The sequence below is a fragment of the Notolepis coatsorum genome (genome assembly GCF_963971535.1).
Source record: "Notolepis coatsorum genome assembly, chromosome: 14".
NCBI classification, from domain to species: Eukaryota; Metazoa; Chordata; class Actinopteri; order Aulopiformes; family Paralepididae; genus Notolepis; species Notolepis coatsorum.
Window position 1 is genome coordinate 87,991,674 of NC_140178.1, and position 25,449 is coordinate 88,017,122.

The 25,449-nt window shown below is 46.5% G+C and overlaps 1 protein-coding gene across 2 annotated transcripts in view; it reads left to right on the plus strand.

The window, feature by feature from the left end:
• rpusd1 (RNA pseudouridine synthase domain containing 1) overlaps window positions 1-25,449 on the plus strand; it is a 37,679-nt gene that overhangs the window by 9,206 nt on the left and 3,024 nt on the right. For both annotated transcript variants that reach the window (XM_084329354.1, XM_084329353.1), the window contains exons 4-5: window positions 13,006-13,108; window positions 22,394-22,495. In XM_084329354.1, the coding sequence (XP_084185480.1) occupies window positions 13,006-13,108; window positions 22,394-22,495 (205 nt within the window). The remainder of the gene's footprint in view (window positions 1-13,005; window positions 13,109-22,393; window positions 22,496-25,449) is intronic.

Below are 25,449 nucleotides of genomic sequence, written 5' to 3' on the forward strand. Positions count from 1 at the left end.
CCAATAACCGTGTTAGCCTCAGTAGCCACATTCGCTGATCGGGTGGATGGCTATCATAACAAGGTCTGATCAGCATGTAATTTACGTGAAAAAGATCTTACCGTGGGCCGGTTGGATCCCCCAAAGGATTTCCCAGTTATCGATCGACCATCTGGTAGATCGATATGTCCATTGGCTGATGATATTATTCCTTTACTGCACACTGAAATCCGCGTCCCAAAACGTATTCCGTGTAACAGGCTATAGGCATCGCTTCATGTTAGCAGAAAACTACATTGGAGATCCAGAAAAAACAAGACATCTTCTGCCACAGGGAACTGCATTATCGACATAGCGCCCCTAAGAGAATGCACTTTTTCGAATTCAAAGAGTAGGGTACTTCTGCAGTGCTGCTCGATGACATAGAGTAGGTTATTAAAATGGAATAAAAAAATAAACTTTGCCACGGACATGTCCGTGGTTGGTCCTCAATTGTTGGATTCGAAACACGGACATCTCCGTGGCTGGGCGCTATTGTGTTAACATGGATAAAACATAAAGTATGCATATAATAAAAATTATATGATGAAAATAAAATAAATATCATATTCTCAAAATACACTGACGGGCCAGAAATGATTGCTGGCGGGCCAATTTCGGCCCGCGGGCCGCCTATTGCCGACCCCTGCCGTAGATTGACCTATCTCCAACCCGCCCTCTTTTCTCTTTCCTCCAATCACAACTGTCGCTTTCCTCCAGAGTTTGAGATGGGTCAATACAAACCAGACATGCAGTGGAAAATATGCAAGACGAGACGTTATTAACTCTTTCACTGCAACAATACAGAACGTTCTGTATACATAGTGGCTCCGCTCGGCGTCACTCATGCACTATCCTCGCATATGTGCACGCGCACTGAATAAAATTCCACAATGTACCTTTATCCCAGTATTCGTCTGACCACACCCCTCGTTAGCTTACCTTCATAAGCAGGTGTGTGGTCACCTGCTCTCCTCTTTTCTCGCTTTCACCACAAGGAAGTGCCTCGGTAGATCCCCACTTGACGTGATGTGATGGTAGGAGAAGAGTTGGAAAACAAGAGATACGTTGACATCATATCTTTATTTTCTCTCTCACTATTCTCGAGAAAATACGGCGATATTGTCTTCGTCACTGGAGTGTCTGGAAGATGGTGATCATTCTAAAAACCTCCACCGGTTTTCGTATTGGGAGCACGCCGCTACATGCCTCCCAACTGCAGTCTTCCTTGCTGTGGCTGGTTGCGGTAAAACCTTTCAGCGACACAGCTGGACTGTAGGACGCGCCGCTGTTGTGAGAAGCGGTGGGTTCCAGGTTGGTGAGTAATGTTTTGCTTGCGAGCTCCACTTGTCTGTTAGTGCTATGGGGGCTAGTTGACAATGTTTGCGGAAACCGGCCCCAGATTAGGGTCCTTTGTTCAGCCTTTAGGCGACGACGGAGGACCTTGGTTTGAAGCCCATTATAGCAACTAGTGGGCCACGGCCAGTAGAACTGGTGATCCCAGGATCTCTGGACGCGTGGGTACTTCTCTGTCACCGTATAGGCCCCGTCTCTCATATGCAAATGAGAGTTTACCCTAAACGAGGAAATGTGAGCATAGATGTTCGTTATCGGAAAATCCATGTTCAAGTCAGCTACAGCCCAGATGGGAATTGTGCTGGCTCTGCCGGATGTTGGTAAAATCACCGTTGTAAAACTGTGTTAACATCTCGTTTCTCTTTTCTCTTAAAAGGTGAGGAGGGTTTCAGAACGGCGGCCTGTCTGAGTGTGACTTGTATCGTTGTGTACGAGTTCAGGTGGTAGCTGCTTAGCTTGCGTGCTAGTTGTGGCCTACTGTGTTAGCCAGTCAGCTGTTAGCTGCGGCGCTAGCTCGCTGTGTTTACCAGGAGCCTGTTGTGTCACTAGGCTAGATAAATGTTAGCTTGCTGCTATCGGCCGAGAGCGGCCGTTAGCTTAATGCTACACTGTTGAACGTGCTGTGACTATAACATGTTTTTAACACTCTTGACTACAACGTCATCTTTGACAGAGGATGTTCGTCGAACCTACCCTGGGGCCAGCCGGCGAGGACTGCGTCAACAAGGAGCACCGTAGCGGCGGGTTGGAGCAGCGAGCTGCCCGTGTCGTCAAACACAGGAGGCTGTGTTTACTTCGGTGCCATGTTAGAGACTGCAATTCGCTTGATCTGCGCTCCCGGTAGGCAAGGTCCTGACCAGACCTTGAACACTTCTTCTTGCTTTCCCTTCTAAATGTTTTGTAAATAACGATGTTTTCCAAAACGAGTGTTGCTGCACTACATTTAGGATATGACGCGAGTTATGTGTGAATTGTCTTGTCACTGGTCTCCATGCAAATCGGGTTATTGTTACAGATGTGAAATGATCTGGTTTGTTGTGTTGAGACACATTGTGTGTTCATGTATTGTGTACTCACAACTAAGGGGGTTAAACTAACCTATAAAGCTATGCTTAGTGACATATGAGTAAAGAATGATTCTTTTCTCAGCCTGTAATGACAATGAACAGTGTGTTCACATATTAACAGGTTTACCTGTTTAACTGGCCGTATTAAGGGTAAAGTAGGAGGGTTGTGTTTCCCCCCGGTTCCCTGGGGACTTCTTCATCCTCCTCTCAGACATGTTGTTACACTATGTTGTGTCACTGTGTGGTAGGGATACGATGTAACCCTTGGCTTAGTTGTTGGGGTTGTGCTAACCACTTGAGAAACTTTATTTTCCTAAAGAAAAGATTGTTTGGTAACTTTTTCATGTGTGCTTAGCAAGGCCTGTGGCCGATACTAATCGAGAATTGTGTATTCTCTCATTATGAAAAACGGCGTTCCTCTGTAGATTGTTTTAGCCATTTTTTGTAGGTGATAATGGGTTGTGTGTGTCGTGTGACCTACAACTGGGTTGGGCTGGCCACAGAAGCACATGTGTAAGTCTGGTACCGGGGCTCTTGCGAGGGCCCTCTCTGTTCTGTGTTTTTTCCTTAGTAAAAATCAGATAGCAGGTTGGCACATGCGCTGTGTGAAGCTGTTAGACGCTTCATGGGGCTGACTATGACTGCGTCATACTCTTTTTTGTCATTACATCGTATCATGGGTGTGGGGTCGTAAAGGGGTGAACTGGTAACCTTTTCTCCCCCTTTTTTCTGTTGGTCAGGGGTAAACCCACCTGTCCTTCAAGGTTCCTGTCACGTTGCGGTTCGGCACGTTACAGGGTGAGGGGGGGGGGGGGGGGAGTTTCCTGGTCCCACGCCCTGGAATATTGGGCGTGTGCACCGCAGAAATTCCCCCGCCATAGAGTACGCCACTGTGCGCGTCTCTGTTGGTAGGACTTCCGTGTGCTGTTCAGGTCCATATGATGGATCTGTTTCGGGGGGTGGTCAGGGCTCCTCACAAAGCTCCTATTCGGGCCTTCTGTGAGTTGGGACTCTCCTTCCATTTGAGGGAGCCTCCTCAGAGTACAGAGCCTCCTCCTCAGATTGTCAAGGTGAGTGGAACCTCAAGAAGGAGTCCTACTCTATTGTGTGTGTATTCGATTCAATTCGATTATTGAGTATGTATGGGTTCAGTGCCTCCTCCCCGGAGAGCCCTAAAACCAAACTTTTACATGGCTCAAGGTGCAATATATTCTTTTCAATCTGTACAGCTCGCGTGGGAAGTCTCTCTGGGGATTTCCGTCTCCTCCCTATGGGAGGGTGGTGGGATGTAAAAATGTGAAATTTTTTTACCCCCGGCTGTGTAGACTGGGATACATACTGTTGGTGCTTCCTTCTTTTCTATTAAAAAGAGTTGGAGTTAGGAAGCATCACACCCCTCTTGTCGTTCCCCTGGGCGCCTTGGGGATTCAATGACAGGTCTAAATAGCCTGTTCATTGATGTGGTTGTGTCCCGACGCACGTATAGTGCTAGCTCGGGGTGTTCTGTAATCAGGCGACTGACTGGCACGCCTTGGTTGCTTGAGGTTAAAACGGCGTTTTTATAAAGCAACTGGGATGGAGGTTTTTCCTCTTCCGACGACCTGTTTTGGTTGTCGACGGATTCTCGTTCATATCTGGGGGATGATGACAGAATGGATCTGAACATATGTAGAGCGGTCTCACGCCCTGGGGGTGGGCCACCGGGCGCGGTTCGCACCGAACGTCTGGGTGGCGCCTTCTTTTCATGTTTAAGATCAACACGCATATCTGCCCCTTCTCCTGGAGTAGGCATGTCGGCGTGGTTAGGGCACGGGACTGGTTCTGGTCACGCTGGTCCGGATCAGTTAAACCCGTTGTCCGCCGGGGATGCAGATCTGAGGTACCCTGAGAAACTTGGGCTTTTTCAGGGGGAAAATGCCAGGTCGGTCCGGGTGTCACAGGGTTAAGCGCTATGGAGACCCTGGTTGGGTACATTTTGTACTCTGCACTGTTGTAATGGCTTACGGCCATGCCAACCTGTACACGCTCGATCCCGTCAGATCTCGGCCGCTACGCAGGTTGGTCCTGGTTAGTGCTTGGTTGGGAGACCGCCTGGGAATACCAAGTACGGTGTGCTTGGGGCTGGTTCTCCATTCTTTTCGCTCCTCTCTCACGCATGGCGAAGAGGGGCCTGTTGGGGTGGTCTTTGACCTCCTCTGGTGATCCTGTGCTTCCCGTATCGCCGGGCCCGGTCCGAAGTAATGTTTCGTCGACCCGTAGGCCTGGGTTAACCCTTTTTTGAAAACTGAAACACTTGTACTGTAAGGCTGAGCCCGAACGTTCGAACGTTCGAACGTTCGTTCGTTACGCTGACATTCGGACTTTAATTAATAGGTTCGAACGTTCGGTGAAAAAAAAATAAAGGATGCGCACGGGGTTGAGGTGATGTGAATGCGAGGCGCTCGGCTCAACCAGTATGGTCTGCCGGGCTGCAGCGGGATACTATTTTTCAACCAGAGCTCTATTTTGATTGACAGGCGATTCTGCCAATTACGTCACACCGCTTGCACCCGCCTCTGCTGTTACCACCAATCGGCAAGACTTACCGTAGCTACCGGGGAGCCGTAGTTAGCTCCCCGCCGAGGAAGTAATCGGTAACAAGGTTTCCGTAGGTGAACCTGCAGATTAGGATCATTAATGAATACCATCCTTTTTCGGCGCGAGCTTCATGGCGGGAGGTGGTTGCATTGGAAACAACAGCAGGCGCACGGTGGACGGGTCTTACCTCGGAACGGTGGTAGGGCGGACGGGCGGCAGGCGTGTTGGGAGGACGGTGGACGGGTCTGTTGAGCCGAGGCGTGCGCCTCTCCTCCCGGCTCCCCTCCCCGTCGACCAAGAGTGAATACAGGTCTGTTATTGAACGTGTAACACTAACTATATAACGCTAATGCCACAAAACGAATGCATTTGTTTATCTAGCCCCTTACGTGACTGCAAGGGCTATTGTTTATCATACTTTGATTCAGTAGCTTGTTTATTTTCTTCTGAGTGCTTTGTTTAATTACATGTTTACATGAACAGCCACCACTGTAAACAACATGTTTTTCACCAATAGACTATGCAATGCCGCCCTCCGTAGGATCTATAATAATACAATAAAAAAAAAATTATTATTAAAAAAAATGAAAAAAAAAATTTATTAAAAAAGTTTTTTATTAAAAAATTTAAAAAAACCAACGTTCAAACGTTCGTTCGATAAACCTGGCGAATGTTCGAACCCTAAAAACAGGGTTCGGGCTCAGCCTTATTGTACTGCGGTATAGCCGGTGTATACCCGCAGGTGTGTTTTGGAGTTTTTTTCTTGAGGGGTTATAGGAACAACCACCGCATTGGGTAACACCAAGGTGGTTGATTCCCTGGTGTGTTGGAGCAGTGTCAACTCCCGGGTTACCCGGTTGAGGGTGCCCCTGCACGTTCATGACGTCTGCCAATCGTGTCAGCCTTCTCTGCCTCAACCCCTCTGGGTGGGTTTTCTTTAAATGGAGGCTTGGTCATGCAACAACGCCAGCATACGCCCCTTCCGCCGGGGCGGCTGTGTTCAGCTGTCCCATCTGGCGCCTGTCTCGTCCGCAGTCTCCAGGCTCGGGTTAACAGCCTGTTGCCTGGTTTTTTCCCCGGTGCGCTGCCTGCTTCCGTGGTAAGTCTTGTTATTGCGGCCGTGCTGACTGCATGCATTAAAGCATTCCGTCTCCAGACGGATTTCCGTCAATTTGATTGGGGAGATCCGTCCATTTGATTCGCAGTCTGACGGAAGTATTTGCATGATTTGTAGATGCATACAGATTGAAACAAAATTGAGCCAATCAGAGGCGCCAAATATGGAAAAGGGCTTTTTTTTCCTATCGCGCCAAGCAGTCATCATCACTCAGCGACTCGAGAGACAGGTCGCCTTTTTTTGCAGCCTCACGCGTCAACTGCTTGTTTACCAACGTCACAGCCACCACGCTGCTTGCACTCGCTGCTATATACCGATTAGCTAACGTTAGCTTAATAGCGTCTGTTAAATGGAAGGAGTAAGCCGGCCACTAAAAAGAGAACCCACCGCGGGGTTCTCAGATGAAAATGATCAGCGGGACCACCTAACAAAAAGTTTCGAGAGGAGAGGACGTTTGAAGAGACTGGCTAGGCAGCGCTACTGGGGGCTGTAGTGGTGAGTTAACTTGTTCCGTGTGCCGCAACGATGTCAAAAAGAAAAACAGAAACAACACGTTTGTCATTGTCGTGTTACTTCACAGTACAATATGTGAGTCCCCTGCTGTGGTTGTGAGTATACGTTTATTAGCTTAACTCCGTAGCAACATCACACAGGTGTATCTGTAGTCAGTCTCCTCCCCACCGTATATATTCTCTCTGTCAGGATCTATGGGTAACATTACTGTATATTTGCATATCGTATATGTCACAAATGTAACAGTACTATATACCTGTAGTATGTCCCTATGCCATAAATGTCATGATGTCAATGTCATGCATGTCATAAATGTCACTGAATTGAAAATGGGGGACCCTGATGATGTAAACAAGACAAACGTCTTTCTCTGGTCTGCATCCCCTTAACAATTGTGTGTATTGAGCCATACTGTATTGTACCCATTCTGCAATCGGTTAAATATTGATTGATTGTTATAACGGATTGCAGAATGGGTACAATACAGTACAGCTCAATACACACAATTGTCAAGGGGTTGCAGACCAGAGAAAGACTTTCCTCTTTACATCAGGGTCCCCCATTTTCAATTCATCATAACATATATGACATACATGACATACAGATAGATAATACTGCTACATCTATACATTTATGACGTACCAGATTTACACAGTATTGTTTGTGATACAATAAGAGTCTAAAAAAGAGAGCATATACATTTGACGAAGAAACTGTACATTGGAGGAGGTTGGGTGGAGGGGGGGGGGGACTGTACATTGGAGGTGGTTGGGGAGGGAAGGGTTGGGTAGGCGGGGTGGGGGGGTAACTGTACATTGGATTATCGACGAAACCGAAACAAGTAGGCTCCCTTAAAACGCCAACGCTATTAAAAAGAAATACAGTGGAGGTTAAAATAAGAATATGACTTGGCCTGAAAAAAATTTCAGTCAGGAGATTTTTTTTTGCTTTAATCCCTGTGACTGGCTGTACTGCAGGGTCAGTGTGCCAGGCGGTGTACTATTGGGGGGACAGGGCCCACTCGGCTGAGGGGCCTTTGTCCGAATATGCTGGCGATGTGTGGGGCGGGGTCACTAAGTGCCCACCTGGTGGGGTCTTGATGCTGGCATCATGGACTTCTCCGGGGCCCCGTTCCAGGGGGTCCAGTCCCTTTGGTGGGTCTGGGCCTTCCTTCGCGCTCCGCTGCTACGGCCTTGCCACGGCCTTGCCACGGGGTTGGGTTTGCCCTTGACCCCGTGATTCTGGGGGCAGTAACGAGGTTGTTCCCTCCGTTCGTTCCCGGGTGGCATGCGGGTTGTGCGTGTGTGTAGTCGTGGGGTCAGGCCACGGTCTGCTTACCCTGTGCGTTGAGTTGCTTGAGTGCCTCTTCGCACGGTCGGGTCCGTCGCCCTCCCGGGAAACCTCCAATAGGGGGGGTGCCCTCCATTAGGGGGGGTCGGGGGGGCTCGGCCCTCCCTGTTCTGATGGTTGTGGGGGGCCTTCAGCGGGGTGTATTTGTCGGCCGGTGGCTCCCGCTCGGCCTCCCTTGTGCATGAGTGACGCCGAGCGGAGCCACTATGTATACAGAACAATAGGTTATGACTATAACCATGTTCTGTTAATAGTGGTGACGCTCGGCGTCCGACGCCGCTGCAGCCCTTGATCTCACCTTGTGGTGAAAGCTTGGGAAGGAGGAGAGCAGGTGACCACACACCTGCTTATGAAGGTAAGCTAACGAGGGGTGTGGTCAGACGAATACTGGGATAAAGGTACATTGTGGAATTTTATTCAGTGCGCGTGCACATATGCGAGGATAGTGCATGAGTGACGCCGAGCGTCACCACTATTAACAGAACATGGTTATAGTCATAACCTATTGTTAACCCTTTCACTGCCACACGACAAAGACGGTTAACCGTCTGTAGTGTGGTAGTGAAAGGTTAACCTTCTGTAGTCAAGTCAAGTCAAGAGTTTTAATTGTCACGGCATACAAGTATACAATGAAATGCGGGTGGTCTTGCCCGCGACGATGTGCAATACAGTGGTACAACATATAATAGAATCCAATAAAAAAACAGTGGTACAACATATAATAGAATCCAATAAAAAAACAACATTGTGCAATAAACAGGTAACAGGTAACATGGTGTGACATCTCGGTATCTGTACATAGTATTTACAGAGCATATAGGACATGCTAGGTAGCTTTAGTAGTGCAATACACTGTTCCTGTTATACTAATTTAAAGTGGCCTTTCCTCTTGGCCATAAGTGTGCGTGTGTGCGGCGTGAGTGTGTGCCCGCTCGTGTTAAAGTGGCTGCTAGTGTGTGAGCGTGCACAGCGTGCGTGTCGTGTGTGTGCTCGTGTGTGCTTGTGTGTGGATAGTTCAGTGTTCTGTGGCACTCAATGTTCATTGTTCAAGGCTCTGATGGCCTGGGGGAAGAAGCTGAGCCTAAGCCTCTCTGTCCTAGTAGCTGGGGTTCGCAGGCGTCTGCCTGACCTCAGCAGCTGGAACAGGCTGTTATTGGGGTGGTGGGGGTCTTTCATTATTCTGCAGGCTCTGGATTTGCACCTCTTGTTGTATAGAACCTGCAGGGGAGGTAGCGCAATACCCGTGGTACGCTCGGCTGAGCGCACCACTCTCTGTAGGGCCTTCTTGTCCTGTGCCGTGCTGTTTCCATACCAGGCAGTGATGTTTCCGGTCAAGATGCTCTCTACAGCTCCTGAGTAGAAGGACTGGAGTATCTTCCCCGATACTCTGAACTTCCTTAACTGTCTCAGGTGGTAGAGGCGCTGCTTCGCTTTCTTTACTACTGTGTCTATGTGTGTTGACCATGTCAGATCCTCTGAGATGTGGACCCCCAGGTACTTAAAGCTGCTCACCCTGTCCACGGTAGCCCCGTTAATCATCAGTGGTGTGTGTGTCTCCTGCTGTCCTCTCCTATAATCCATGATCAGCTCCTTGGTTTTACCAATGTTCAGGAGCAGGCTGTTGTCCTGGCACCAGCGTTCCAGTACCTCAACCTCCTCCCGGTAGGCCTTCTCGTCATTGTCCGAGATCAGCCCCACCACCACCGTGTCGTCTGCGAACTTCACTATGGAGTTGGAGCTGAACTTGGCCACACAGTCGTGTGTGTAGAGTGAGTACAGCAGGGGGCTTAGAACACAGCCCTGGGGGGACCCGATGCTCAGGGTGATGGTGTTGGAGGTCTGACCCCCCACCCTGACCGCCTGGGGTCTTTCACTCAGAAAGTCCAGTATCCAGGCGCTCAGGGCGGAGCTCAGACCCAGCTCGATCAGCTTGTCCACCAGTCTGGTGGGGACTATGGTGTTGAACGCTGAGCTGTAGTCAATGAACAACAGTCTCACATAGCCCCCCTTCTGACGGTCAAGGTGGGAGAGAGTGCTGTGCAGTACCTGGGAGACCGCGTCGTCAGTGGGGATGGGTACCTTTCACATTTGAACCGATACCGGTACCGGTACCGGTACCGGTACATCGATACCGGTACCCAACGGTACCTTTTTTCTGTACTTTAGTCTCAAGAAATGTAATTTACCTACCTCAGTCATAAAAAAAGAAATCCAAACTAACTACAATTTCGACAGTTTTCGGCTCGTCATTGCTCCGACTGCTTTGTTGTTGAATCAAGTCAAATCCTATGTAAGCATATATTGTGCGTGTGAACGTTGACATGAAAAGAAAAAAGTAAATTTTTTTTTTTTTTTTTTTTTTTTTTTTTGGTTTCTCACTTGATTCGATACTCGGTAGTACCGACGTGTTTCGGTTCGGTACCTCAAAAGTACCGAATTCGGTACCCATCCCTAGTCGTCAGTGGACCTGTTTGTCCTGTATGCAAATTGCATAGGGTCCATATCACTGGGGAGGGAGGCACAAATGTGGTCCTTGACCAGCCTCTCGAAACATTTCATGACCACAGAGGTGAGTGCCACCGGTCTGTAGTCATTTGGACATGTTGGGGAGGGTTTCTTCGGTACAGGGATGATTGTAGACATCTTGAAGCAGGCAGGGACCACTGACTCCGCCAGGGATTGATTAAATATGGCGGTGAACACCGGGGCAAGCTGGTTGGCACAGGATTTAAGTATGCCCTCACAGTGAGCTGTGGTGTTCCACAAGGAAGCATACTAGGACCGCTACTATTCCTAATTTATGCAAATGACATGTCGTCAGCTTGTGACTGCAACTTGTTCCTGTTTGCGGACGACTCAGCCCTGCTGGTCTCTGACAAGAACAAGTTACAGGTTGAAAAAGCCCTCAGCTCGGAACTAGGCAAAATCTGCATATGGCTCGCCGACAACAAACTATCATTACACATGGGCAAAACAGAGTCCATTCTCTTCGGTTCAAATAACAAACTCAGCAAGACTGACGGCTTCTCGGTTACAGTGGGTGACAATATTGTCACAAGGAAAGATGAAATTATCTACCTGGGTTCCATCCTAGAGGCTAATCTTTCCTGTGACAAAATGGCATCCAATGTAATAAAAAAAGTCAACCAACGAACGCGATTCTTGTACCGGATCTCCTCTCTGGTAAACAAGAATACCCTGAAGACTCTAGCAGGAGCACTCATTCAAGGGTACTACGACTATGCTTGCACCTCATGGTACCAAAGCACCTCAAAGGCACTAAAAAACAAATTACAAACATCTCAAAACAAGCTAGTCAGACTACTACTTGACCTGACTCCTAGAACCCACCTCACCCCTGCCCACTTTGACAACCTAGGATGGCTTAGAGTAGACGACAGAGTACAGCAACTTGCAATGGGCCTGGTCTACAAGATACACTACGCGACCAAGGTACCCATGTACATGTCAAAATACTTCCCAAAGGTCAGTGAATACCACGATCACAACACCAGAGGGAGCTCCACAAATCATGTAAAACCCAGATTCGGCTCAAACAAGGGACTAAACACGTTTCGCAATTATGCCACATCAATGTGGAACGCCCTGCCTAAAGCTGTAAAGGAATGTGAATCACTACCCACCTTCAAAAACACTCTCAAAAAACACCTACGTGAGACTGCAATTCGAAACTGGCCCCTACAAATGTCCTAACCTAGGTGTACAGTAAATGACCAAGTAAGGCTTTGTCAACATTCCAATGTACAGTGTAAAATGTGTGTGTGTCCCCTACCCAACCCCCCCCCCCCCCCCCCCCACCTCCAATGTACAGCCCTCACCCAACCCACCCAACCCACCAACCTCCTCCAATGTACAGTTTCTACGCCAAATGTATATACACTCCTTTTCTGGACACTTTTGTATCACAAACAGTACTGTATTTGCAAATCTGATATGTCATAAATGTATAGATGTAGCAGTACTGTCTATCTGTATGTCATGTATGTCATATATGTTATGATGAATTGAAAATGGGGGACCCTGGTGGAAACAAGACGAAAGTCTTTCTCTGGTCTGCATCCCCTTAACAATTGTATGTATTGAGATGTACTGTACTGTACCCATTCTGCAATCTGTTAATAAACTTTTCAATCAATCAATCAATCAAATGCGTCCTGTTATACCATCTGGGCCAGCAGCCTTCCTGGTGTTCACCTGCATAAATGCTCTTCTCACACTGTGTTCCGACAACGAGAGAGCGCCCCCGCCCCCCCGCGGTTGCCCCCCCCCCCCCCTCCACAACAGCCGGCGCGCCAGTGACGTCACTAGCCAGAGGGCTAGCGGCGACACTGTCTACACCGAACGAGCGTAGAAGGAGTTTGTCCGCGAGAGAGGCGTCGTCGCTCCCCATTAGTAGTGTGGTAGTGAAAGGGCTAATGTGCTATTGTATCAGTTTGGGAAATGTATTTGTGACGGGCCTGTTTGATATTGTGGTGGGCCTGTTTGATATTGTGGTGGGCCTGTTTGATATTGTGGTGGGTCTGTTTGATATTGTGGTGGGTCTGTTTGATATTGTGGTGGGCCTGTTTGATATTGTGGTGGGTCTGTTTGATATTGTGGTGGGCCTGTTTGATATTGTGGTGGGTCTGTTTGATATTGTGGTGGGTCTGTTTGATATTGTGGTGGGCCTGTTTGATATTGTGGTGGGCCTGTTTGATATTGTGGTGGGCCTGTTTGATATTGTGGTGGGCCATCACCGGGGATAAATCTATGTATGGGAAACACTGCACACAGTCCAAACAACCAACCGACCAGCTGCCTTCGTCTTCACCCACAGTGATGGCAAAGATTCCTGGTGGGAGTGATTCCGTGTGCTTGATTGATATTGTTGTATGTTAATAGTTTGGTCTTTTGAATGATATTTCTGGCTACCTATACATATGAAACCGCTATAATAGTAGTAATAATAATAATATGTATTATTGTTGTTGTCATTCTATCCTCCAGGTGCGTGGCTGGATGGAGCAGGAGACCAGGACTCTGGACTTCTCCATTGGAAAGAACTCCTCGGAGGGCAAGACACACATGATGTGTATAGAAGGAGCTGAGGGTATTTGAACCTATCACTGCTGTGTGTGTGTGTGTGTGTGTGTGTGTGTGTGTGTGTGTGTGTGTGTGTGTGTGTGTGTGTGTGACAGTGTGTGTGCGCGCAAGAGAGTTAAGTGATCCGCACACGGCGGGCGATTTTTGTCAGGCGACCGATTTTTTAAGCGAGGCGACCGACAGAATTCTATCGCCTCCATTGTTATGAATGAGACAGCCCACACGGCAGGAGATTTTGAAGCGACGGTAAGGCCTTGCTAAAAATCGCCTCGATCCTATTTTTTGAGGCGACAGCAGGCGACACAGCAAGGACAATGAGGAAATAACATGACTTCTACAGTAGAAGTAGTACAGAAGTTCTACTGGTGTATCATTTGTACACCATTCATTTATCAATACATTCATTGATCAATAGCCTACGTATTATTACCATGCTACTTATGTTAATTATTATTAACAGGAACAATTTAAATAAATAACGTTAGTTGGAGAAGCTATAGTGGCCGCTTGTCATTAACTAATAAATGAACAATGCGTCACGATGCACCTACTAGTGTTTTTATACTCGGGTAACAAAAGAAGTCGTGGATGTTGACAGAGTTTAATGTCCAGGCTGCAGCTGATGTAGTTTGTAAGGTTTATTGTCCAAAGAAAATGATGGTTGAGAACAGAACAGTTTGCGTCTTCAGTGAAAAAACATTCTCTCTCAGCAGGTGCATAACAATACTTGTCCAATCGGTGCCTAGTGAACGTATTGTAGCGATCAGTCATGCAATCCATTTCGAGTTGATTTGAGTATAGTCCGACAACTGGCACAAAGCACAGAGCACAGCAGCGTCAGGCTTCATGGAGGCAGTAGAGACAGTCGCATTTCTCTCCTCTCCCCAGGCTCCTCAAGGCCGTTCCTACCGCCACCTCTACTGTCTCCATGAAGCCTGACGCTGCTGTGCTCTGTGCTTTGTGCCAGTTGTCGGACTATACTCAAATCAACTCGAAATGGATCTAATCAGTGGATTGCATATTTTCGTCAAGGAAGCAGAATAAGGCTAACCCTCTCTGCCTCTGCGACATTTCAATCGGGCTACCAACTTGAAGTCGTGGACATTTGGATTATCGAAGCTTTTGGGATTGCAATAAGAAGATTTTGGATCTGTTTACCGTGCACAGGACCTACCAAAATGAACTGATTAAGACACTTGGACTAATGCATTCAGTCATTTGGACAGAGTTGTTAAAACTCACTCCACTCAAACCAATAGAGTTATAATTCACTCTACTCAAAATCAAATTTAAATCGACGTGACTGGGGAAATGTTGCCAGTCAGTCAGCCAAAACAAATTCCTGGACGACTCCAAGGTCGAACTGAGAGCTGCTGGAGTCGAAGGCCCTCTTGGAGATAAGAGTGGCATGCGGCCCCCCCCACCCCCAGCCCCCTCCCCCCCACCCCCCCTCCTACGTGTATGGCCCAGCGCCTCACATTGGTGATGGCAGCTAACACGTATGCATGCTGGAGGGGGGAGCCAAGGCTGTCTCGTCAACCCCCACAGCTAAACAGAGCGACACATAGCTTATTATACCTGAACGGTCGCCTCTGGTGTGGGGTGCTAAGCGATTGTCATTGAGCGACAGGCGATCGCATCGCCAGGCGACGTCGGTCGCTCGCCGTGTGCGGACCACTTTAGAGGTGCACAGATCAGCCTTTTGTCATCCCGACTAGCCTGCCATTGCTAATAACTAGACTGTATGTAGCAAAGCTAAACCTGCACCCATGCATACAAAATGCATTCTAGTCTACCTTTTTCCAAATCCTTTCTGCCTCTGTAGATCTACAACAGTAATGTGTCTACCCAAGTAATGTATTATATCATGTATTTAACCATGTCATGGTTCTTCAGGTCATCTCGTACATCATGTGTGTGTGTTTGTGTTTATGTGGTGAGAGATTGTATCATATGTCAATAAGAGGCCTTTCGTGTAATGTTTACAATGCCCATTTATCTACCATGTTGGAAGAAAAAACAGTTGCTACAGTATGTGTTGATATATGAGAAATATGTCAACAGAAGTTTTATATTTGTATCTTATTACTGGATTTTTTTTTCTTTTTCTTTTTTATATGTTTTAAAATAGTACACTCATTTGAGTAGTGGAAAAGGGGTAGGATTAAATAAGTGTATACTTCTTCCTACTCCTTTTCGAAGATGTAGATTGAGTTGTTTTGCTTTTGTTATTGTTTGTTTGTATTCATTGCATGTTCGAAATAAAGATTTCAAATCAAATCAAAATCTTGTAAACAAGTCACAGTAGAATAGTAACATTGTGCTTTTCCAGTGTTTTACCTACTCTACCACTGCACAGACATTAGAAAGTGGTTACCAATGGTTACATAATGCCATGTAGGAAGAAAGAGAACTATACAAACATTCCATGCAAGGCCTATTAACAGGTTCAGCGCCAGAGGTCGCTGTGAGTATATGGCTGTGTGTGCCAGCGCTGTAATGAATGGCGATACATGCCGATGTTTGCAGTGCTAAAACTATATAAAATATTATAGCTATGGATCTAATAATATAGTCGATTGTCATTGAGTTTCTTCCGGTCAAGATGCAAAAAACGGGGGCGGCTAAGTGGCGCAGTGGGCAAGGCGCTCGCCACTAACGCAGGAGACGCTGGGTTCGAGCCCAGCTCTCGGCGTTGCTACCAGCTTGGCTGGTCGTTCATACTAACACAATTGGGGTTAGGGGTGGGAAAGCTGGTGGGTGGGGATTGGACGTTGTGGACGGCGACTCCTACAGGTCGGTTGGTGCGCCTGTACAGCAGAATCAGGAAGCATCGGGGGCAGCGTGAGCCTCCCACGCGTTACTCCTCGCCACTGAGAGATCGCGCTGTACAGGTAAAAAGATGCGACAGCTGCCTCCTCGTGTACCGGAGGGGACACGTGATGCAAGGCTTGGTCCTCACTGCAGCCGACCAGTGGGAGGCATAGTCTAGCAACGTTCGAGACAGGGGAGGGGAGAATTGGCGAGGCGAAATTGGGATGGGAGAAAAATAGAAAAGAATAAGGAGAAAAAGTGGATCAAGATGCAAAAAACTTTTTTCATCCATACATTCCCGTTTTATACCGTGGTGAATATGAGTATAGTTTTAGAGTAATTCTGTGTAATCCCAGGAAACGCCGCTAAACAGCGTTTTAGTGCATTTCATTAGGAATCGTGCCATTCCTCGCTTGGATCAACAATCGATCTGAAATCAACGCTAGATTATCGGTATTATGTTTCATCATGCATGCATGAAAGGGGGGGGGGGGGGGTTCTATGCTTCGATCGTCACCAACGGAATACGTTACACAGTACATTACAGACACACGCTCCGATCACGAGGAAGGAATTATTGGATCAACGCAAGATTGATAGCATATAGCCCTTACCTTGTCTAGTATGATGTACTGCAAAAAGAATATTCCAATTATCTGATCGCCATTCCAGGTATTGATGTCGGTCATGTTGCCAAGATAATCCACCAAAACATATGAACCGGTGGTGCTCGAGTCTCCCCAATCCATGTGTTACAAACGCTTGTCCTGCCCGAGAAGGAAAACCCGGACTGGACTTCTTAGATCGACACACAGCCCAAGCCAGAGGGTTTAGGCGTTAGGCAGCGGTATTGGACATTTGCGATCTCAGACCCATTCCCAATGATAACATCAGGCTGGATGGATAGGAAATATCGAATAAAAGAAATAATGATAAAAACCCGACTTTTCTCGGGTTTGGCGCCCAACGTTCGGCGAGTTAACCCGCCTTGTGTCGGGTCTGGCGTCCAATGTGTTAAAGGGAGATGTTCTCCCCCCTCTCTCTCTGGTTCCTCTCTTCTCAGGCTGTGAGAATTGATTGATTGATTGATTGAAAATTGTATTAACAGATTATAGAATTGCAGCCTCCCATATGTGCTCTTTTAGAGTGGTTTTGAAGGTGGGTAGGGATTCACATTATTTTACGGCTGTGGGTAGGGCGTTCCACATTGTTGTGGCATAATTGCGAAACGTGTTTAGTCCCTTGTTTGAGCCGAATCTGGGTTGAACATGATTTGTGGAACTCCCTCTGGTGTTGTGGTCGTGGTATTCACTGACCTTTGGGAAGTATTTCAACATGTACATGGGTACCTTAGTGGTGTAGTGTATCTTGTAGACCAGGCCCATTGCAAGTTGCTGTACTCTGTCTGCATCTACTCTAAGCCATCCTAGGTTGTCAAAATGGGCAGGGGTGAGGTGGGTTTTAGGAGTAAGGTCAAGCGGTAGTCTGACCAGTTTGTTTTGTGATGTTTGTAATCTTGTTTTTAGTGCCTTTGAGGTGCTTTGGTACCATGAGGTGCAAGCATAGTCGTAGTACCCTTGAATGAGTGCTCCTGCCAGAGTCTTCAGGGTATTCTTGTTTACCAGAGAGGAGATCCGGTACAAGAATCTTGTTCGTTGGTTGACTTTTTTTACTACATTGGTTGCCATTTTGTCACAGGAAAGATTTGCCTCTAGGATGGAACCTAGGTATTTAATTTCATCTTTCCTTGTGACAATATTGTCACCCACTGTAACAGAAGCCATTGGCCTTGCTGAGTTTGTTATTTGATCCAAAGAGAATGGATTCTGTTTTACCCAGGTGTAATGATAGTTTATCAGCGAGCCAGGTGTAGATTCTGCCGAGTTCAGAGCTGAGGGCTTTTTCAACGTGCAACTTGTTCCTGTCAGAGACCGCGTGGGGCTGAGTCGTCCGCGAACAGGAACAAGTTGCAGTCACAAGCTGATGACATGTCATTTGTATAAATTAGGAACAGTAACGGTCCTAGTATGCTTCCTTGTGGAACACCACAGCTCACTGAGAGGGGGGGGGGATAGAACTAGGGCTGGGCGATATGACGATATTATATAAATATCGGGTACAGTTCATTAACGATACACTTTTTCAACGTATCGTGGATATCGTGATGTTTTGCCCAAGAGGATTGTGTCGCGTCAATCTGTCCACACGTTACTCGTTCATATCTCAGCCTGTGCTGAGATATGCCCATTCCGCGGTCTGTTAATAAAGTTTTCAATCAGACAGATGTATGGAAAGGCTTTTATTATAACATTCGTTGTAGTAAAATCATTATGCCTCATTTAGTCATTCTGTGAAGCACTGGTCTCCTACTCGACGGCCGCGGGGAGCTAACGTTAGTAGCTTTGTTGATGTTCAGCACACGGGACATTCAGGAAGTCAAAAACGAATAACGCTTGCCGATTGGTGCTAAGAACAGCAGGGCGGGTGCAAGCGGTGTGACGTCATTGGCAGACTCGACTGTCAATCAAAATGATTATGTTTCCGTCAGAATTGAATGAATGAAAACTGTATTAAAAGGTTGCAGAATGGGTACAATACAGTACAGGAGGATGAAGACCAGAAAAAGGCTTTCGGCTTTTTTACATAAGGGTCCTCCATTTTCAATTCATCAAAACATTTAGAGACATACATATATACAGTAGTTTCATAAAAATGCTAAAATGCTATTTATTGATTGATTGATTTAAAACTTTAACATATTGCAGAATGGGTACAGTACAGCTCAATATATACAATTGTTAAGGGGATGCAGACCAGAGAAAGACTTTAGTCTTGTTTACATCAGGGTCCCCCATTTTCAATTCATCATATTTCATATCTAAATCATATAATATCTCATATGCAATATATAATCTAATAATCTAAATCTAATATAAAAATGCTAAATGCATGGGTATTTTATTTTGTCTTTAATTTTAGCTTGCAAACTCAAATACTGTCTTGGTAAGCCTCATAATGAATTGTTTGGGGTAAAAAAGAAAAACATTGTGATGTGTATCGTGTATCGCCGAAAGGTCAGAAAATATCGTGATATCATATTTAGGCCATATCGCCCAGCCCTAGATAGAACCCCACGCCTCTATTAACACATTCCCTGCCACGCAATTTGAGCATCTTATACCATTCTCTGCCAGCACTGTAAGTCTATGGAGATGTTCACCTTCTTTGCAGGGCTATAACTTTTTAAATTGTATTGCTAAATTGACATTAAACATCGATTATCTATCGTTCAGGATGTAGGAACGTTTTACTTTTTCATTCATACATTCATACGAAAATACCGTCTAGAATATAAATATGTTTTTATCGTTTTCTGCAGTAATTCCTAGAACGTGAGATATAGGCATAAACGCATATATAGATGATCAAATGCCGTTTATTGCCGATCCACGCTATATTAAAAATGTCAACTGTACATGATCCTAAACGTTATGACTGATCATGCACGGATGAACTGAGGGGGGGGGGGGGGGTCGTTTATAATTCCGTGATCGTCGTTAAATGCTTTATGTAGTATGGGTGATATATTGATCAGAGCAGTTTGCATGGATAATAATAAACAAACAGGCTGAAAGTAACGTCAGCGTCCTCTTACCGTTGGCCGGTGAGACTGGAGCAAAAAGATCCCACTTATTTGACGGCGATCGCCTAAATCCATTTCCGGTTTGTATAATCATAATACACGGCCAAATTGTATCGATTATTGCGTTATGGCAGCGATTGCTACACACGGACGTGTGTCTACAGTCCCGCAACAATATGCGAGAGGCCGGACGCATTTCGGAGACGCACCGAGATCGACTCGGCCATTTCCGGTTTGGCAACTCGCCGATCATCCACCAGGGGGCAGTATTGAAGCATTGCAGAGTTGTGCCGGCTCACACTGCATCAGACCAGGCTCCGTGAGGGAAATATGAATAACATGGCATGAACTTGAAACACGTCGTACAACGTGAATGGCGCAGGATGTGTTAAAGGGAGATGTTCTCCCCCTCTCTCTCTCTCTGGTTCCTCTCTTCTCAGGCTGTGAGAACCCCAAGCCTCTATTAAAGGGAGATGTTCTCCCTCCTCTCTCTCTCTCTCGTTCCTCTTCTCAGGCTGTGAGAACCCCATGCCTCTATTAAAGGGAGATGTTCTCCCCCCCCCCCCCCTCTCTCTGGTTCCTCTCTTCTCAGGCTGTGAGAACCCCAAGCCTCTATTAAAGGGAGATGTTCTCCCCCCTCTCTCTCTCTGGTTCCTCTCTTCTCAGGCTGTGAGAACCCCAAACCTCTATTAAAGGGAGATGTTTCCCCTCCTCTCTCTCTCTCTTTCTTTCTCTCTCTCTCTCTCTCTCGTTCCTCTCTTTTCAGGCTGTTAGAACCCCAACCCCGAACCCCAACCCCAAGCGGGGACGCTCTCTCATTGACGGTACACAGTGTGAGAAGAGCATTTATGCAGGTGAACACCAGGAAGGCGGCTGGCCCAGATGGAATAACAGGACGCATACTTAAGTCCTGTGCTAACCAGCTAGCCCCTGTGTTCACCACCATATTTAATCGATCCCTGAAGGAGTCAGTGGTCCCTGCCTGCTTCAAGATGTCTACCATTATCCCGGTACCAAAGAAACCCTCCCCAGCAGGTCTCAATGACTACAGACCGGTGGCACTCACCTCTGTGGCCATGAAATGTTTCGAGAGGCTGGTCAAGGATCACATCTGTGCCTCCCTCCCCAGTGATATGGACCCTATGCAATTTGCATACAGGCCAAACAGGTCCACTGACGATGCGGTCTCCCAAGTACTGCACAGCACCCTCTCTCACCTGGACCACCAGAAGGGGGGCTATGTGAGACTGTTGTTCATTGACTACAGCTCAGCGTTCAACACCATAGTCCCCACCAGACTGGTGGACAAGCTGATCGAGCTAGGTCTGAGCTCCGCTCTGAGCGCCTGGATACTGGACTTTCTGAGTGAAAGGCCCCAGGCGGTCAGGGTGGGGGGTCAGACCTCCAACACCATCACCCTGAGCATCGGGTCCCCCCAGGGCTGTGTTCTGAGCCCCCTGCTGTACTCACTATACACACATGACTGTGTGGCCAAGTTCAGCTCCAACTCCATAGTGAAGTTTGCGGACGACACAGTGGTGGTGGGGCTGATCTCGGACAACGACGAGAAGGCCTACCGGGAGGAGGTTGAGGTACTGGAACGCTGGTGCCAGGACAACAGCCTGCTCCTGAACATTGGTAAAACCAAGGAGCTGATTGTGGATTATAGGAGAGGACAGCAGGAGACACACACACCACTGAGGATTAACGGGGCTACCGTGGACAGGGTGAGCAGCTTCAAGTACCTGGGGGTCCACATCGCAGAGGATCCGACATGGACAACACACATAGACTCAGTCATAAAAAAGGCGAAGCAACGCCTCTACCACCTGAGACAGTTAAGGAAGTTCAGAGTATCTGGGAAGATACTCCAGTCCTTCTACTCCGGAGCTGTAGAGAGCATCTTGACTGGAAACATCACTGCCTGGTATGGAAACAGCACGGCACAGGACAAGAAGGCCCTACAGAGAGTGGTGCGCTTAGCCGAGCGTACCACGGGTATTGCACTACCACCCCTGCAGGTTCTATACAACAAGAGGTGCAAATCCAGAGCCTGCAGAATAATGAAAGACCCACACCACCCCAACAACAGCCTGTTCATGCTGCTCAGGTCAGGCAGACGCCTGCGAACACCAGCTACTAGGACAGAGAGACTTCGGCTCAGCTTCTTCCCCCAGGCCATCAGAGCCCTGAACACTGAACTCTCCACACACAAGCACACATGAGCACACGCACAACACACTCACTGTACACGCCCACACACTAGCAGCCACTTTAACATGAGCAGACACACACTCATGCTGCACACGCCCACACTTATGGCCACCAAGAAGGGTCACTTTAAAAAATAGGATATTATAACCGGAGATTGTATAAATTAGCATGTACAGATAGACACTACCAAAGGACCCAGTATGTCCTCCATGCTCTGTAAATAACTATGTACATATACCGATATGCCCTAACATGTTACTTGTTTATTGCACAATGCTACTTGTTTTTGCACAATGTTGAATTCTATTATATGTTATTGCACATCGTTGCGGGCAAGACCACCCGCATTTCATTGTATACTTGTATGCCGTGACAAATAAATCTCTTGACTTGACTTGACTTGAAGCCTCTATTAAAGGGAGATGTTCTCCCTCCTCTCTCTCTCTCTCTCTCTCGTTCCTCTCTTCTCAGGCTGTGAGAACCCCACACCTCTATTAAAGGGAGATGTTCTCCCCCCCCTCACTCTCTCTGGTTCCTCTCTTCTCAGGCTGTGAGAACCCCAAGCCTCTATTAAAGGGAGATGTTTTCCCCCCTCTCTCTCTCTGGTTCCTCTCTTCTCAGGCTGTGAGAACCCCAAACCTTGCCAGACACAGCTGACCGTGTTGGAATATGGAACATATGATGGGGACCCCGTCACCAAAGTGATTCTGCAGCCACTCACTGGTAACTACAGTCATCTAAGATAAGATAAGATATTCATTATCGTATACACAAGGTACAGGTGAGGGTCCGTACCCTATCTGGCATAATATACGTTATTAGGGGTGGGAATCACCAGAGGCCTCACGATACGATCAGGGGCAGGGCTTCAGGGGGGGCTGTAGGGGCGGTGCTCCCCGGGCCCGGGACGGTCGGCACCCAATGGGGGCCCGTCGCTGAGGCAGCAGGCTCCGCCCCCAAGATATTTGCAGGCGGGCCCTGCTGCCTCACGCCACTGAGTGCACTGACGTTTGTGGTCATATTAGGTATAAAGCATCGTAGCCTATAATATGAGTTGAACTTGTGCTGCTATTTTCACACTCACATTTAACATTAAAACATGAACAATTGCAAGTGAATCCCTTCTATTTCCTCCATCTCCAAATGTATTTTGGGTAAAATCGTCATCAGCCGTTCATCAACATCATACGTAAATGAACGTCATCATCAATCACTTGTCAACAGAGCACTGCCTAAGCATGAGCGGGAGCAGTTATAAACACAAAAGTGGAACAACAAAACGCAAAGAAAAAGATAAAATGGACCAAGGAAAAGACTAATTGTCCAAGCTAGATGTATATTTTTTCCGCCCTACTCTCCTCCTGCGGGAGGAACCTGAAGTTGTTGAAGAGCCCCAGCCCGCCAACAACGTTAGTGGGGGTGAGCCAGATTTACAGGTGGTAGGCTACAATCACGGACACACACTGTCAACAAGAAAACGTGAGTTTGTGGTAAATGTTGATATGGTTGTTGTTACTTCGTGTAGTATCACATTAAAACGCTTATGTCGCCATGATGTGCTTGTTGCGTTAAGGCACAGATATGGAGACATTATAAAAGCCCTAGTCAAAATATCCCTTACTAGTGACAAAAAGGATGAGCGCAATGAAGCAAGTGCACTCAAGAATGCCATAAGCAAATTTCGCTTTCTATTTTTGGTCAACATGCAGACCAAGATTTGGAAAGCATAAATTGTGCTTCACAGTTACTGCAAGCAAAAGACGCGGATATTCTCAAAGCATCTACTCTACTGCAAAATGCCATCAGTGTTTTGGTGGAGTAACCTATAGGGGACAATTTGATGAGGCGAAGTCCGCCACTCTTGCCCTGGCTACTAAATGGGGAAGTCAAACACAGTTTGAAACAACGCAGGGCCAGGAAAGTTAAGCGTCACTTTGATGAACTTTCTGTAGACAGCCGCCTCACTGACGCAGAGAGCAACTTTCGGGTGAACGTTTCAATGCATCTCTCGATATAATCATCCAGCAACTGTCCCAAAGATTCACCAGTTTAAATGCAACTGTGAACATGTTTGAGGCAATTCACCCCAACACACTACTGCAAGCACAGGAGAGCACTATAGTCGGGACATCGCCGCCAGCTTCCCTGACCAGCTGCTTTCTTTCAGAACCTGTTTCAGGGACCAGATACAAAAACTAAAATCTGTTGCGGATCTGGTAAAAATGCTCATTGTTTACAACCCAGCAGTAACATCTACATTCAGTGAGGTTTACACACCCTTCATTTTATTTCTTACTCTATGGGCCGCCTTGCCAATTTGACTACTGCTCTGTGCTCTCGTGGTGAATGGTGTGTCAGAAATGTAGTCATTTTATGTTTTCGTTGTTCTTGTAGTTTGTTGGCTTTATGTCATGTTATATCATTATCTGTATATATTTCGTTTCTATACCCTTTATAGAAACGAAATCTTAAATATTACACCTTTTCTTTGGTTAGTTTTCTTTCAAACATTGTTTTAAATTGTAATCTTAGACTGTTTGCGACTTTTTATGCACAAGCGTCAGATTACCACCCCGGACTCCCGATATAATGTCAAGCTTTATTGGGTTTAAAGGGCCCGGTCATGTGGCCCCGCCCCCCGGCCCGGGTCTGATAGGTTCCGCTACTGGATACGATACTATCACGATACTTGAGTCACGATACGATAGTATTGCAATACTAAATATATTGCGATATGCTGAGTATTGCGATATTAATATTGCGATATATTGCGATTTATTACCTTTTTTCAACTGCAAAGTAAAACGTTGTCAACATGTTTTATCTAATAAAATAAAGTTCAGTCTGTTCATCTCACTTCAATCATTTTTATTGCAGAACATGGTATTTTGTCAAGCAGACAGATGTAAACACTAGGGGTGGAACGGTTCACAAAATCGACGGTTTGGTTCGTATCACGGTTTTGGGCTAACGGTTTTCGGTTCGGTTCGATATACGTTGTTTTTTTATAAAAAATAAAGAAATGTAACACTCAAAAATCTAAACATGCTTCTCATTTATAAAAATAAATAAATAAATAAAGGTTTACAGTGGTTTGCCTTAAATAAAGTTTGGCACACAAAGACCGAACTGACTGAAAAATATAGGCTACATTTGTCAAAGTATTAACTTAGTGCAAACAAACAATATGCTCAGCCAGTACTAGATTAGACAATGTTTAAATTCCCTGATTGTCAGTTCTTAATGGAAAGATTAGTTTTCCGCTTGAAATTAAAGTGCAGTATTTGAAATACAATGAAAGGAATATGGCTGGATTTCTTATCAAAAGGAAAAGTGTCACTGTTATTTAAAATAAATAAACAAATTAGAAGGCCATCAATATAAATTGCAGCATACATCAAACTAACACACACACACACACACACACACACACACACACACACACACACACACACACACACACACACACACACACACACTGTACTGTTTCAAAACAACACTGCTCTGTTCATTCTATTTTTAAAATACGTACATTATCTGTCTACATTTATTTTAGACTAACATTATTTATATTGAGTGCAACTGTGGTGGATTAACGTAATTTGGTGAGTTGGAACTATCTATGGGTTGGGGCACAGACGATTTAGCGCCACGGACCTTCTCGGCTCTAACGTTAA